Genomic DNA, 15,000 nt, shown 5'->3' with positions numbered 1-15,000 from the left:
AATCTTAGATTTGTCTTTTAATTTTAAAAGAACTGTCATTGATGTGATTTCAGATACGAGGAGAAATTGTCTGCCATGTTTTGTGTTTTGTTAAGGGCCCAGAGTGACCAAGAACGCTCAACCAATCACCCTACGGATATTATTGACTTTGCCTCCAGGCATCCTATGAAGGGAATTGTAACATACTGGTTTTGTGTGTGTAGACAGTGTGTAGTAAGTACTGTGGTGTGTTCTGTGTTAAACAGTACTGCATGTGAACAGCAGTCTCATCAACTCAAACCACACATTTATTTACCCTGCTAGCCTATGGGGTGTCGTTTGTAAAGTTGAATCATCTTAATGTTTTACAATCTGATTTATAAGGACGTTTTCTTTATTTGGACCTGATAAATCTATCTTTAGAAACGGCACCACATACTAGCCGGACTGACACAGACAGTGTGTGTACAGTGTGTGTGTGTGTCCCACTGTGACTGACCTTACTTCCTGAGTCCTTGGTTCCACATTCCCCTTTATCGTACCACCACTTGTTCTTTAGCTTGTCTAAGACTCCTTGTTCACTGAGTTTCAACACCGCTAGGTTTACTGGCACTCTTCACACGGCACGGGGAATAACATAAATAACATTAGCTATGTTATGTTATGTTATTATTTCATGACATACAGCTGTTATGTAGCCTTATGTAGCTTCCTGCCTCCCTACAACAGCTGTTATTAAGCCTTATCTAGCCTTCCTATGTGTTGTCTAATTGAGGTGGCGATAGGCCTTGTTGCTCTACATGTCCTGGCTGAACATTGAGCTCATCCAGACAGATAGGCACCAACGCATCACCCTGAGTAAGCAGCACAGACACAGAGCACAGCCTCTCTACTTCACATAGCTCAATGGTCTGTGTATATATATGCTTTTTATGACTGCCAAATAAAATCAATCAATCAATCCCCCTGATCCATTCAAGGAGTTGATTAGCTCCAGAATCCCAGGGGTGAGGTGTGTGTGTCGGCGCCGTGCCGTGTGTGTGCTGCTTACTCCCTGGCCTTAGTTACCAGTCTGTGGCCTGGTGGCGGCTGGGGGCGGGGCTAACCTTGCTTTCTCCTCCTCCGCTGCCACACTCTCCCTTGTCGTACCACCATTTATTTTTCAGTTTGTCCAACAGGCCCTGCTCATTCAGTTTTAACACGGCCAGGTTCACTGCATTTCTACCAAGATAAAACACACTGGTGAGACAGGATGATGTGACAGGTCTGTTCCCCGAGCTGATCCTTTGCAGTTAGCCTTAAACTTAGATATTACCATTACTGTTAGCAATTAGCCTTAACCTTAATATTACTACAACCATTAGCATTAGCACCAGGATTAGCGTAATCCTGTAAATCAGCATTAGCAATTAGCTTAGCATAATGTATCAGCGTCTGTTATTGGGAATGTGGCTAAAGGCTAGTGTACAGAGGGCTAACATAATGAGATAATATAATATACATGCTTGGGCTATAGCCAGTAATAAACTGGTTTATATTATAATAATAATTATAATAATAATATAATTATCAAGTAATAAACTGGTTTATATTATAATAATAATAACAATAATAATAATATGACCCAGTAATAAACAGGTCTAAATAAAAATAATAATATTAATAATAATAATAATAATAATATTAATAATATGACCCAGTAGTAAACAGGTCTAAATAAAAATAATAATATTAATAATAATAATAATAATAATATTAATAATATGACCCAGTAATACACAGGTCTAAATAATAATAATAATATTAATAATAATAATAATATTAATAATATGACCCAGTAATACACAGGTCTAAATAATAATAATAATATTAATAATAATAATAATAATAATATTAATAATATGACCCAGTAGTAAACAAGTCTAAATAATAATAATAATATTAATAATAATATTAATAATAATAATAATAATAATAATATGACCCAGTAGTAAACAGGTCTAAATAATAATAATAATAATAATAATAATAATATGACCCAGTAATACACAGGTCTAAATAATAATAATAATAATTGTAATAATATTATTAATAATAATAATATTAATGATAATAATATGACCCAGTAATACACAGGTCTAAATAATAATAATATTAATAATAATAATATTAATAATAATAATAATAATAAGACCCAGTAATAAACAGGACTAAATAATAATACTATTAATATTAATAATAATAATATGACCCAGTAATAAACAGGTCTAAATAATAATAATAGTAATAATAATAATATTAATAATAATAATAATATTAATAATAATAATATGACCCAGTAGTAAACCGGTCTAAATAATAATAATATTAATAATAATATTAATAATAATATGACCCAGTAATAAACAGGTCTAAATAATAATAATAATATTAATAATAATAATATTAATAATAATAATTATATTAATAATATTAATAATAATAATAATATGACCCAGTAGTAAACAGGTCTAAATAATAATAATAGTAATAATAATAATAATAATGTTAATAATAATAATAATATGACCCAGTAGTAAACAGGTCTAAATAATAATAATAGTAATAATAATAATAATAATATTAATAATAATAATAATAATATGACCCAGTAATAAACAGGTCTAAATAATAATATTAATAATAATAATAATAATATGACCCAGTAATAAACAGGTCTAAATAATAATAATAGTCACGACCCACAGTGTCAGAGAACAGACATCACTCCAGAGAAACAGAGCGATCAGACAGCAGTTCAACAGATAGGCATTTAAACAAATAAGAAACACAACAGTCATGCAGATTGACTAATTAAAGATCACACTAGTGGCCTTGTAAACATACTCCTCAACCATCCTTCCTCAGTACCCTGATATTCCCTAACCCAACCCCTAGCCCTAAACCCAAACCTGATCTTGACCCTCATAGTATGGCTGCTCCAAAACAACCCAGGCATTAGCGACAACATTCTCTCTTCAGCCAATCAGGAAGAAGCAAGATAACTATTGGCCTGAAGCCCATCCCGAGGTACTGCAGGGGGTTTATTGTGACCAGCCACTAAGAACTATGGGTAATGTAGTCCTGTGGCCAGCCACTAAAAACTATAGGTAGTGTAGTTCTATTTCCAGCTGCCAAGAACTCTGGGGTAGGTGTTGTCTTCCCTAGGCTTACAGGTGATCAGAGCTGGGAATGGGGAGTACTATACTGTACTATATTATACTAGACTATTCTAATATAAATCACTGTGTATCAGGTCATCAGAGTAGGTAAGATACTATAACAACATTAGAGAACATATTGTTATACTATACTATACTATACTATACTATACTATACTATACTATACTATACTATACTATACTATACTAGCCTGTATATAAACCACTGTGTTTCAGATCATCAGGGTAGGTAAAATACTATAACAACATTAGAGAACATATTGTTATACTATAATATACTATACTATACTATACTATACTATACTATACTATACTATACTATACTATACTATACTATACTAGCCTGTATATAAACCACTGTGTTTCAGATCATCAGGGTAGGTAAGATACTATAACAACATTAGAGAACATATTGTTATACTATAATATAATATACTATACTATACTATACTATACTATACTAGCCTGTATATAAACCACTGTGTTTCAGATCATCAGGGTAGGTAAAATACTATAACAACATTAGAGAACATATTGTTATACTATACTATACTATACTATACTATACTATACTATACTATACTAGCCTGTATATAAACCACTGTGTTTCAGATCATCAGGGTAGGTAAGATACTATAACAACATTAGAGAACATATTGTTATACTATCTCACCCACCTTAATGGGGAGCCTTTTGGCGTGGCGATGCCGTATCCTTTAGAGTCCAGGTTCCCTCCCACCTTCATGGTGTCGCAGGGTTTCCTCTGCTCGATGTACTCGTTCATGGTGGACTCCAGAAGGTACGCGTACTTCCCCTTGGACTTCCTGACTCTCAGCACCCCCTCCGCTGTCTTCTTCACAAACGGAGACGGCTCTGCTGACTTCATGTACTGCCACATCTTGTCAAACAGTGCTATCTTCGACCTCTGTTGAGAGACAACACATTAGAACTACACCCTAACCTCTACACCCGCCACATCTTGTCAAACAGCAATATCTTCGACCTCTGTTGAGAGACAACACATTAGAACTACACCCTAACCTCTACACCCGCCACATCTTGTCAAACAGCAATATCTTCGACCTCTGTTGAGAGACAAAACATTAGAACTACACCTTAGTGTAGGACGGTATACCGTATTCTACTATATACCGGTTTTGATACACAGACCAGTGTATTTTACTATATACAGGTGTTGATACACAGACCAGTGTATTCTACTATATACAGGTGTTGATACATAGACCAGTGTATTTTACTATATACAGGTGTTGATACATAGACCGGTGTATTCTACTATATACAGGTGTTGATACACAGACCGGTGTATTCTACTATATACAGGTTTTGATACACAGACCAGTGTATTCTACTATATACAGGTTTTGATACACAGACCAGTGTATTCTACTATATACAGGTGTTGATACACAGACCAGTGTATTCTACTATATACAGGTGTTGATACATAGACCAGTGTATTTTACTATATACAGGTTTTGATACACAGACCGGTGTGTTTTACTATATACAGGTGTTGATACACAGACCAGTGTATTCTACTATATACAGGTGTTGATACACAGACCGGTGTATTCTACTATATACAGGTGTTGATACACAGACCAGTGTATTCTACTATATACAGGTTTTGATACACAGACCAGTGTATTCTACTATATACAGGTGTTGATACACAGACCGGTGTATTCTACTATATACAGGTTTTGATACACAGACCGGTGTATTCTACTATATACAGGTGTTGATACACAGACCAGTGTATTCTACTATATACAGGTGTTGATACACAGACCGGTGTATTCTACTATATACAGGTGTTGATACACAGACCAGTGTATTCTACTATATACAGGTGTTGATACACAGACCAGTGTATTCTACTATATACAGGTTTTGATACACAGACCAGTGTATTCTACTATATACAGGTGTTGATACACAGACCGGTGTATTCTACTATATACAGGTTTTGATACACAGACCGGTGTATTCTACTATATACAGGTGTTGATACACAGACCAGTGTATTCTACTATATACAGGTGTTGATACACAGACCAGTGTATTCTACTATATACAGGTGTTGATACACAGACCAGTGTATTTTACTATATACAGGTGTTGATACACAGACCAGTGTATTCTACTATATACAGGTTTTGATACACAGACCAGTGTATTCTACTATATACAGGTGTTGATACACAGACCGGTGTATTCTACTATATACAGGTTTTGATACACAGACCGGTGTATTCTACTATATACAGGTGTTGATACACAGACCAGTGTATTCTACTATATACAGGTGTTGATACACAGACCAGTGTATTCTACTATATACAGGTGTTGATACACAGACCAGTGTGTTTTACTATATACAGGTGTTGATACACAGACCAGTGTGTTTTACTATATACAGGTGTTGATACACAGACCGGTGTATTCTACTATATACAGGTGTTGATACACAGACCAGTGTATTCTACTATATACAGGTTTTGATACACAGACCAGTGTATTCTACTATATACAGGTGTTGATACACAGACCAGTGTATTCTACTATATACAGGTTTTGATACACAGACCGGTGTATTTTACTATATACAGGTGTTGATACACAGACCAGTGTATTCTACTATATACAGGTGTTGATACACAGACCAGTGTATTCTACTATATACAGGTGTTGATACACAGACCAGTGTATTCTACTATATACAGGTTTTGATACACAGACCGGTTTGGGTCGTTACTTTACATTCTATAAAGGTATTTCAATGTTTGACTTGTTTTGGACGACATTCTGCACACGTTCTCATCAATGAAACATTTGATCTCCATACAGTTTTCTGTTTCCAAAACTACAATCTGTAACAAACCCTTTTGCCAAAGTTTCTAAAAAATGTCATTGCTTAGAAGGAGGGCGATTTGAGATTCAGCACACACACACTTCACAGAGTAGGCAAATCCTAACGGGAATATGGAAATACAGTGCCTTGCGAAAGTATTCGGCCCCCTTGAACTTTGCGACCTTTTGCCACATTTCAGGCTTCAAACATAAAGATATAAAACTGTATTTGTTTGTGAAGAATCAACAACAAATGGGACACAATCATGAAGTGGAACGACATTTATTGGATATTTCAAACTTTTTTAACAAATCAAAAACTGAAAAATTGGGCGTGCAAAATTATTCAGCCCCTTTACTTTCAGTGCAGCAAACTCTCTCCAGAAGTTCAGTGAGGATCTCTGAATGATCCAATGTTGACCTAAATGACTAATGATGATAAATACCATCCACCTGTGTGTAATCAAGTCTCCGTATAAATGCACCTGCACTGTGATAGTCTCAGAGGTCCGTTAAAAGCGCAGAGAGCATCATGAAGAACAAGGAACACACCAGGCAGGTCCGAGATACTGTTGTGAAGAAGTTTAAAGCCGGATTTGGATACAAAAAGATTTCCCAAGCTTTAAACATCCCAAGGAGCACTGTGCAAGCGATAATATTGAAATGGAAGGAGTATCAGACCACTGCAAATCTACCAAGACCTGGCCGTCCCTCTAAACTTTCAGCTCATACAAGGAGAAGACTGATCAGAGATGCAGCCAAGAGGCCCATGATCACTCTGGATGAACTGCAGAGATCTACAGCTGAGGTGGGAGACTCTGCCAGTAGGACAACAATCAGTCGTATATTGCACAAATCTGGCCTTTATGGAAGAGTGGCAAGAAGAAAGCCATTTCTTAAAGATATCCATAAAAAGTGTTGTTTAAAGTTTGCCACAAGCCACCTGGGAGACACACCAAACATGTGGAAGAAGGTGCTCTGGTCAGATGAAACCAAAATGGAACTTTTTGGCAACAATGCAAAACGTTATGTTTGGCGTAAAAGCAACACAGCTGAACACACCATCCCCACTGTCAAACATGGTGGTGGCAGCATCATGGTTTGGGCCTGCTTTTCTTCAGCAGGGACAGGGAAGATGGTTAAAATTGATGGGAAGATGGATGGAGCCAAATACAGGACCATTCTGGAAGAAAACCTGATGGAGTCTGCAAAAGACCTGAGACTGGGATGGAGATTTGTCTTCCAACAAGACAATGATCCAAAACATAAAGCAAAATCTACAATGGAATGGTTCAAAAATAAACATATCCAGGTGTTAGAATGGCCAAGTCAAAGTCCAGACCTGAATCCAATCGAGAATCTGTGGAAAGAACTGAAAACTGCTGTTCACAAATGCTCTCCATCCAACCTCACTGAGCTCGAGCTGTTTTGCAAGGAGGAATGGGAAAAAATGTCAGTCTCTCGATGTGCAAAACTGATAGAGACATACCCCAAGCGACTTACAGCTGTAATCGCAGCAAAAGGTGGCGCTACAAAGTATTAACTTAAGGGGGCTGAATAATTTTGCACGCCCCATTTTTCAGTTTTTGATTTGTTCAAAAAGTTTGAAATATCCAATAAATGTCGTTCCACTTCATGATTGTGTCCCACTTGTTGTTGATTCTTCACAAAAAAATACAGTTTTATATCTTTATGTTTGAAACCTGAAATGTGGCAAAAGGTCGCAAAGTTCAAGGGGGCCGAATACTTTCGCAAGGCACTGTATATACATATTTTAAAAGCTCTCTACGGTCAGGGCGTGACATGTAAAGTGTTGGTCCCATGTTTCATGAGCTGAAAAAAAACCCCAGAAATGTTCTATAGTCATAAAAACCTTTTTCCTTTCAATTTTTGGGCACACATTTGTTTACATCCCTGTTAGTGAGCATTTCTCCTTCGTCAAGATAATCCATCCATCTGACAGGTGTGGCATATCAGTAAGCTGATTAAACAGCAGGATCATTACACAGGTGCACCTTGTGCCGGGGACAATAAAAGGCCCGTTTAAAATGAGCAGTTTTGTCACAACACAATGCCACAGATGTCTCATGTTTTGAGGGAGCATGCAGTTGGCATGCTGATTGCAGGAATGTCCACCAGAGCTGTTGCCTGAGAATTCAATGTTAATTTCTCTACCATAAGCCGCCTTCAGCGTCGTTTTAGAGAATTTGGCAGTACGTCCAACTGGCCTTTCAACCACAGACTACGAGTAACTACGCCAGCCCAGGACCTCCACATCCGGGTTCTTCACCTGTGAGATCGTCTGAGACCAGCCACCCGGACAGCTGATGAAACTGAGGAGTATTTCTGTCTGTAATAAAGCCCTTTGTGGGGAAAACTCATTCTGATTGGCTGGGCCTGGCTCCCCAGTGGGTGGGCCTGGCTCCCAAGTGAAAATCAAATCAAATTTATTGGTCCCATACACATGTTTAGCAGATGCTATTGGTTACATACACATGGTTAGCAGATGCTATTGGTTACATACACATGGTTAGCAGATGCTATTGGTCACATACACACGGTTAGCAGATGCTATTGGTCACATACACATGGTTAGCAGATGTTATTGGTCACATACACATGGTTAGCAGATGTTATTGGTCACATACACATGGTTAGCAGATGCTATTGGTTACATACACATGGTTAGCAGATGCTATTGGTCACATACACATGGTTAGCAGATGCTATTGGTCACATACACATGGTTAGCAGATGCTATTGGTCACATACACATGGTTAGCAGATGCTATTGGTCACATACACATGGTTAGCAGATGTTATTGCGAGTGTAGTGAAATGCTTGTGCTTCTAGCTCCGACAGGGCAGTAATATCTAACTAAATGCTTGTGCTTCTAGCTCTGACAGTGCAGTAATATCTAACTAAATGCTTGTGCTTCCAGCTCCGACAGGGCAGTAATATCTAACTAAATGCTTGTGCTTCTAGCTCTGACAGTGCAGTAATATCTAACCAGTAATATCTAACTAAATGCTTGTGCTTCTAGCTCCAACAGTGCAGTAATATCTAACTAAATGCTTGTGCTTCTAGCTCTGACAGTGCAGTAATATCTAACTAAATGCTTGTGCTTCTAGCTCTGACAGTGCAGTAATATCTAACTAAATGCTTGTGCTTCTAGCTCTGACAGTGCAGTAATATCTAACTAAATGCTTGTGCTTCTAGCTCTGACAGTGCAGTAATATCTAACTAAATGCTTGCGCTTCTAGCTCCAACAGTGCAGTAATATCTAAGAGTTTCACAACCCAAAATATACGTAAATCTAAGTGAGGAATGGATTAAAAATATATACATGTCAGAGCAGCATTGGACTAAGATACAGTGGCGTAGTATAGAGTACAGTATATACATATGAGATGGGTGATGCAGTATTTACACACAATTAAAGTGACTAAGATACTGTGGAATAGTATAGAGTACAGAATATACATATGAGATGGGTGATGCAATATTTACACACAATTAAAGTGACTAAGATACTGTGGAATAGTATAGAGTACAGTATATACATATGAGATGAGTAATGCAAGATAAGGAGACATTATTAAAGTGGCTAGTGTTTCATTTCCTTAAAGTGGCCAGTGATTCCTAAGTGGGCAGGCCTATGCCCTCCCAGGCCCACCCATGGCTGAGCCCCTGCACATTCATGTGAAATCCATAGATTAGGGCCTAATTCATTTATTTAAATTGACTGATTTCCTAATATGAAGTGTAACTCAGTAAAATCTTTGAAATTATTGCTTGTTGGGTTTCTGTTTTTTGTTCAGTATATATCCATAAACCCTACACCCTAACCCCTACTTCCTAGCCTCTAATCCCTACTCCCTAACCCCTGCTTCCTAGCCTCTAATCCCTACACCCTAACCCCTACTTCCTAGCCTCTAATCCCTACACCCTAACCCCTACTTCCTAGCCTCTAATCCCTACACCCTAACCCCTGCTTCCTACTCTCTAATCCCTACACCCTAACCCCTACTTCCTAGCCTCTAATCCCTACACCCTAACCCCCGCTTCCTACTCTCTAATCCCTACACCCTAACCCCTGCTTCCTAGCCTCTAATCCCTACACCCTAACCCCTGCTTCCTAGCCTCTAAACCCTACACCCTAACCCCTGCTTCCTAGCCTCTAATCCCTACACCCTAACCCCTGATTCCTAGCCTCTAATCCCTACTCCCTAACCCCTGCTTCCTAGCCTCTAATCCCTACACCCTAACCCCTGCTTCCTAGCCTCTAATCCCTACACCCTAACCCCTGCTTCCTAGCCTCTAATCCCTACACCCTAACCCCTGATTCCTAGCCTCTAATCCCTACACCCTAACCCCTGCTTCCTAGCCTCTAATCCCTACACCCTAACCCCTGATTCATAGCCTCTAATCCCTACTCCCTAACCCCTGCTTCCTAGCCTCTAATCCCTACACCCTAACCCCTGCTTCCTAGCCTCTAATCCCTACACCCTAACCCCTGCTTCCTAGCCTCTAATCCCTACTCCCTAACCCCTGCTTCCTAGCCTCTAGCCTCTAACCCCTGCTTCCTAGCCTCTAACCCCTACCAGCCTGTCACTACCCGTTCATTTTGGGCGTTGAGGCATGTGAATGTGTCTGATCGTATTGATGTGTGTATTACGCTTTATTGATGTGTTTATGAGAGTGTGTGATATGATGCATGGCCGTATTGGTGTGTGTGTGTGTGTGTGTGTGTGTGTGTGTGTGTGTGTGTGTGTGTGTGTGTGTGTGTGTGTGTGTGTGTGTGTGTGTGTGTGTGTGTGTGTGTGTGTGATATCATACAGGGCCGTATTGGTGTGTGTGTGTGTGTGTGATATGATGCATGGCCGTATTGGTGTGTGTGTGTGTGTGTGATATCATACAGGGCAGTATTGATGTGTGTGTGTGTGTGTGTGTGTGTGTGTGTATGTGTGTGTGTGTGTGTGTGTGTGTGTGTGTGCGTGTGATATGATACATAGCCGTAGTGATGTGTGTGTGTGTGTGTATTGAGTGTGTGTGTGTGTGTGATATCGTACAGGGCCGTATTGATGTGTGTGTGTGTGTGTGTGTTTGTGTGTGTGTGTCTGACTGCTCTGGTCTGTCTGACTGCTCTGGTCTGACTGCTCTGGTCTGGTCTGTCTGTCTGACTGCTCTGGTCTGGTCTGCCGGTCTGACTGCTCTGGTCTGTCTGACTGCTCTGGCAATGTAAATAGTCCAGTTGGCCATTTCATACATTGTTCAGCAGTATTACGGCTTGGGGGTAGAAGTTGTTTAGAAGCCTCTTGGACCAAGACTTGGGGCTCCGGTACCACTTGCTGTGCGGTAGCAGAGAGAACAGTCTATGACTTGGGTGACTGGAGTCTTTGACCATTTTTAGGGCCTTCCTCTGACACCACCTGGTAGAGATGTCCTGGATGGCAGAAAGCTTGGCCCCAGTGAAGTACTGGGCCGTTCACACTAACTTCTGTAGCACCTTACGGGCAGATGCTGAGCAGTTGCTATACCAGGCGGTGAGGCAACTGGTCAGGATGCTCTCGATGGTGCAGCTGAGGAAATTGTTGAGGATCGGGGGACACATGCCAAATCTTTTCAGTCTCCTGAGGGGGAAAATGTGTTGTTGTGCCATCTTCTCAACTGTCTTGGTGTGTTTGGACCATGTTAGTGTGTTGGTGATGTGGACACCAAGGAACTTGAAGCTCTCAACCTGCTCCACTACAGTCCCATCGATGCGAATAGGGGCCTGTTCGGCCCGCCTTTTCCTGTAGTCCACGATCAGCTCCTTTGTCTAGCTCACGTTGAGGGAGAGGTTGTTATTCTGGCACCACACAGCCAGGTCTCTGACCTGTCCTCGGATGGGGCCACGGTCTCTCCTGACCCCTCCGGTCTCAGCCTCCAGTATTTATGCTGCAGTAGTTTATGTGTCGGGGGGCTAGGGTCAGTTTGTTATATCTGGAGTACTTCTCCTGTCCTATTCGGTGTCCTGTGTGAATTTAAGTGTGCTCTCTCTAATTCTCTCTTTCTCTCTTTCTTTCTCTCTCTCGGAGGACCTGAGCCCTAGGACCATGCCTCAGGACTACCTGACATGATGACTCCTTGCTGTCCCCAGTCCACCTGGCCGTGCTGCTGCTCCAGTTTCAACTGTTCTGCCTTATTATTATTCGACCATGCTGGTCATTTATGAACATCTTGGCCATGTTCTGTTATAATCTCCACCCGGCACAGCCAGAAGAGGACTGGCCACCCCACATAGCCTGGTTCCTCTCTAGGTTTCTTCCTAGGTTTTGGCCTCTAGGGAGTTTTTCCTAGCCACCGTGCTTCTACGCCTGCAATGCTTGCTGTTTGGGGTTTTAGGCTGGGTTTCTGTACAGCACTTTGAGATATCAGCTGATGTACGAAGGGCTATATAAATAAATTGGATTTGATTTGGTTTGACCTCCTCCCTATCTCATCGTCGTCAGCAAACTTAATGATGGTGTTGGAGTCGTGCTTGGCCACGCAGTCATGGGTGAACAGGGAGTACAGGAGGGGACTAAGTACGCACCCCTGAGGGGTCCCCTGTGTTGAGGATCAGCGTGGTGGATGTGTTGTTACCTACCCTTACCACCTGGGGGAGGTCCATCAGGAAGTCCAGGATCCAGTTGCAGAGGGAGTTGTTTAGTCCCAGGTTCCTTAGCTTAGTGATGAGCTTCATGGGCATGGTGTTGAACGCTGAGCTGTAGTCAATGAACAGCATTCTCACATAGGTGTTCCTTTTGTCCAGGTGGGAAAGGGCAGTGTGGAGTGGAAAAGACATTGCATCATCTGTGGATCTGTAGGGGCGGTATGCAAATTGGAGTGGCTCTAGGGTATCATGGAGGATGGTGTTGATGTGAGCCATGACCAGCCTTTCAAAGCACTTCATGTCTAAGGACGTGAGTGCTATGGGGCGGTAGTCATTTAGGCAGGTTACCTTAGTGTTCTTGGGCACAGGGATTATGGTGGTCTGCTTGAAACATGTTGGTATTACAGACAGTCAGGGAAAGGTTGAACATGTCAGTGAAGACACTTGCCAGTTAGTCAGCGCATGTTCTGAGTAATCCGTCTGGCCCTGCGGATGTTGACCTGTTTAAAGGTCTTCCTCACATCGGCTCCGTAGAGCGTGATCACACAGTCGTCCAGAACAGCTGGTGCTCTCATGCATGTTCACATGTTGTGAATGATTGTTGTTCTTACAAGGACATACATGTACATAGCTAGACACGACCGCCTCATTGACCTGATAGCCAGTGAGGTGAGACAGGTACTCGTTGACCTCATAGCCGGTGAGGTGAGACAGGTAGTCGTTGACCTGATAGCCAGTGAGGTGAGACAGGTAGACAGGGGAGGGGTCAGAGGGAGGGGTTCAGATGTTGTTGTGGGGGAGGGACCAGAGGGAGGGGTTCAGATGTTGTTGTTGTGGGGGAGGGGCCAGAGGGAGGGGTTCAGATGTTGTTGTGGGGAAGGGGCCAGAGGGAGGGGTTCAGATGCTGTTGTGGGGGAGGGGCCAGAGGGAGGGGTTCAGATGTTGTTGTTGTGGGGAAGGGGCCAGAGGGAGGGGTTCAGATGTTGTTGTGGGGGAGGGGCCAGAGGGAGGGGTTCAGATGTTGTTGTTGTGGGGGAGGGGCCAGAGGGAGGGGTTCAGATGTTGTTGTGGGGGAGGGGCCAGAGGGAGGGGTTCAGTTGTTGTTGTGGGGGAGGGGCCAGAGGGAGGGGTTCATTTTGGAAGTGGTTTGCTCTTTTGATTGTTACATAGAGCAGGCACTTGCTGACAAGCTTCTTAAATACCATCCAGCTTGGAACGCCACGGATATAAGATGATGGCACTGATATACTGAACACAGGCTGAGTATTGATTAGGCCTGTCAGATCACAGCTATATACAGGGCATTCTGGAAGTATTCATTAGGCCTGTCCTGTCAGATCACAGCTATATACAGGGCATTCTGGAAGTATTCATTAGGCCTGTCCTGTCAGATCACAGCTATATACAGGGCATTCTGGGAGTATTCATTAGGCCTGAGTCTTCTTGGGTATGACGCTACAAGCTTGGCACACCTATATTTGGGGAGCTTCTCCCATTCTTCTCTGCAGATCCTCTCAAGCTCTGTCAGGTTAGATGGGGAACATCGCTGCACAGCTATTTTCAGGTCTGTCCTGTGATGTTCGATCGGGTTCAAGTCTTGGCTCTGGCTGGGCCACTCAAGGACATTCAGAGACTTGTCCAGAAGCCACTCCTGCGTTGTCTTGGCTGTGTGCTTAGGGTCGTTGTCCTGTTGGAAGTTGAACCATCACCCCAGTCTGAGGTCCTGAGCACTCTGGAGCAGGTTTTCATCAAGGAACTCTCTCTACTTTGCTCCGTTCATCTTTCCCTCGATCCTAACTAGTCTCCCAGTCCCTGCCCCTGAAAAACATACCCACAGCATGATGCTGCCACCACCATGCTTCACCGTAGGGATGGTGCCAAGTTTCTACCAGACGCTTGGCATTCAGGCCAAAGAGTTCCATCTTGGTTTCATCAGACCAGAGAATCTTGTTTCTCATGGTCTGAGAGTCCTTTAGGTGCCTTTTGGCAAACTCCAAGCGGGCTGTCATGTGCCTTTTTACTGAAGAATGGCTTCTGTCTGGCCACTCTACAATAAATGCCTGATTGGTGGAGTGCTGCAGAGATGGTTGTCCTTCTGGAAGGTTCTCCCATCTCCACAGAGGAACTATAGCTCTGTCAGAGAGTCACCTCCCTGACCAAGGCCCTTCTTCAGCTCTAGAAAGAGTCTTTGTGATTCCAAACTTTTTTTGGTATCTTTCCCCAGATCTGTGCCACTATACAATCTTGTCTTGGAGCTCTACAGACAATTCCTTTGACCTCTTGGC

The 15,000-nt window shown here is 41.7% G+C and overlaps 1 protein-coding gene across 6 annotated transcripts in view; it reads right to left on the bottom strand.

The window, feature by feature from the left end:
- LOC110515175 (glutamate receptor 2-like) overlaps positions 1–15,000 on the bottom strand; it is a 64,004-nt gene that overhangs the window by 11,489 nt on the left and 37,515 nt on the right. For 3 of the 6 annotated variants that reach the window (XM_036971958.1, XM_036971960.1, XM_036971962.1), the window contains exons 13-14: positions 3,878–4,125; positions 1,086–1,200 (exon numbers count right to left, since the gene is read on the bottom strand). In XM_036971958.1, the coding sequence (XP_036827853.1) occupies positions 1,086–1,200; positions 3,878–4,125 (363 nt within the window). Of the gene's footprint in view, positions 1–478; positions 594–1,085; positions 1,201–3,877; positions 4,126–15,000 lie in introns of all 6 variants that reach the window. The other 3 variants (XM_036971959.1, XM_036971961.1, XR_005041630.1) reach the window with 2 other exon arrangements.

This window comes from Oncorhynchus mykiss, unplaced genomic scaffold (genome assembly GCF_013265735.2).
Source record: "Oncorhynchus mykiss isolate Arlee unplaced genomic scaffold, USDA_OmykA_1.1 un_scaffold_87, whole genome shotgun sequence".
Taxonomy (NCBI): domain Eukaryota; kingdom Metazoa; phylum Chordata; class Actinopteri; order Salmoniformes; family Salmonidae; genus Oncorhynchus; species Oncorhynchus mykiss.
This window is presented reverse-complemented; position numbering and strand designations above follow the sequence as displayed.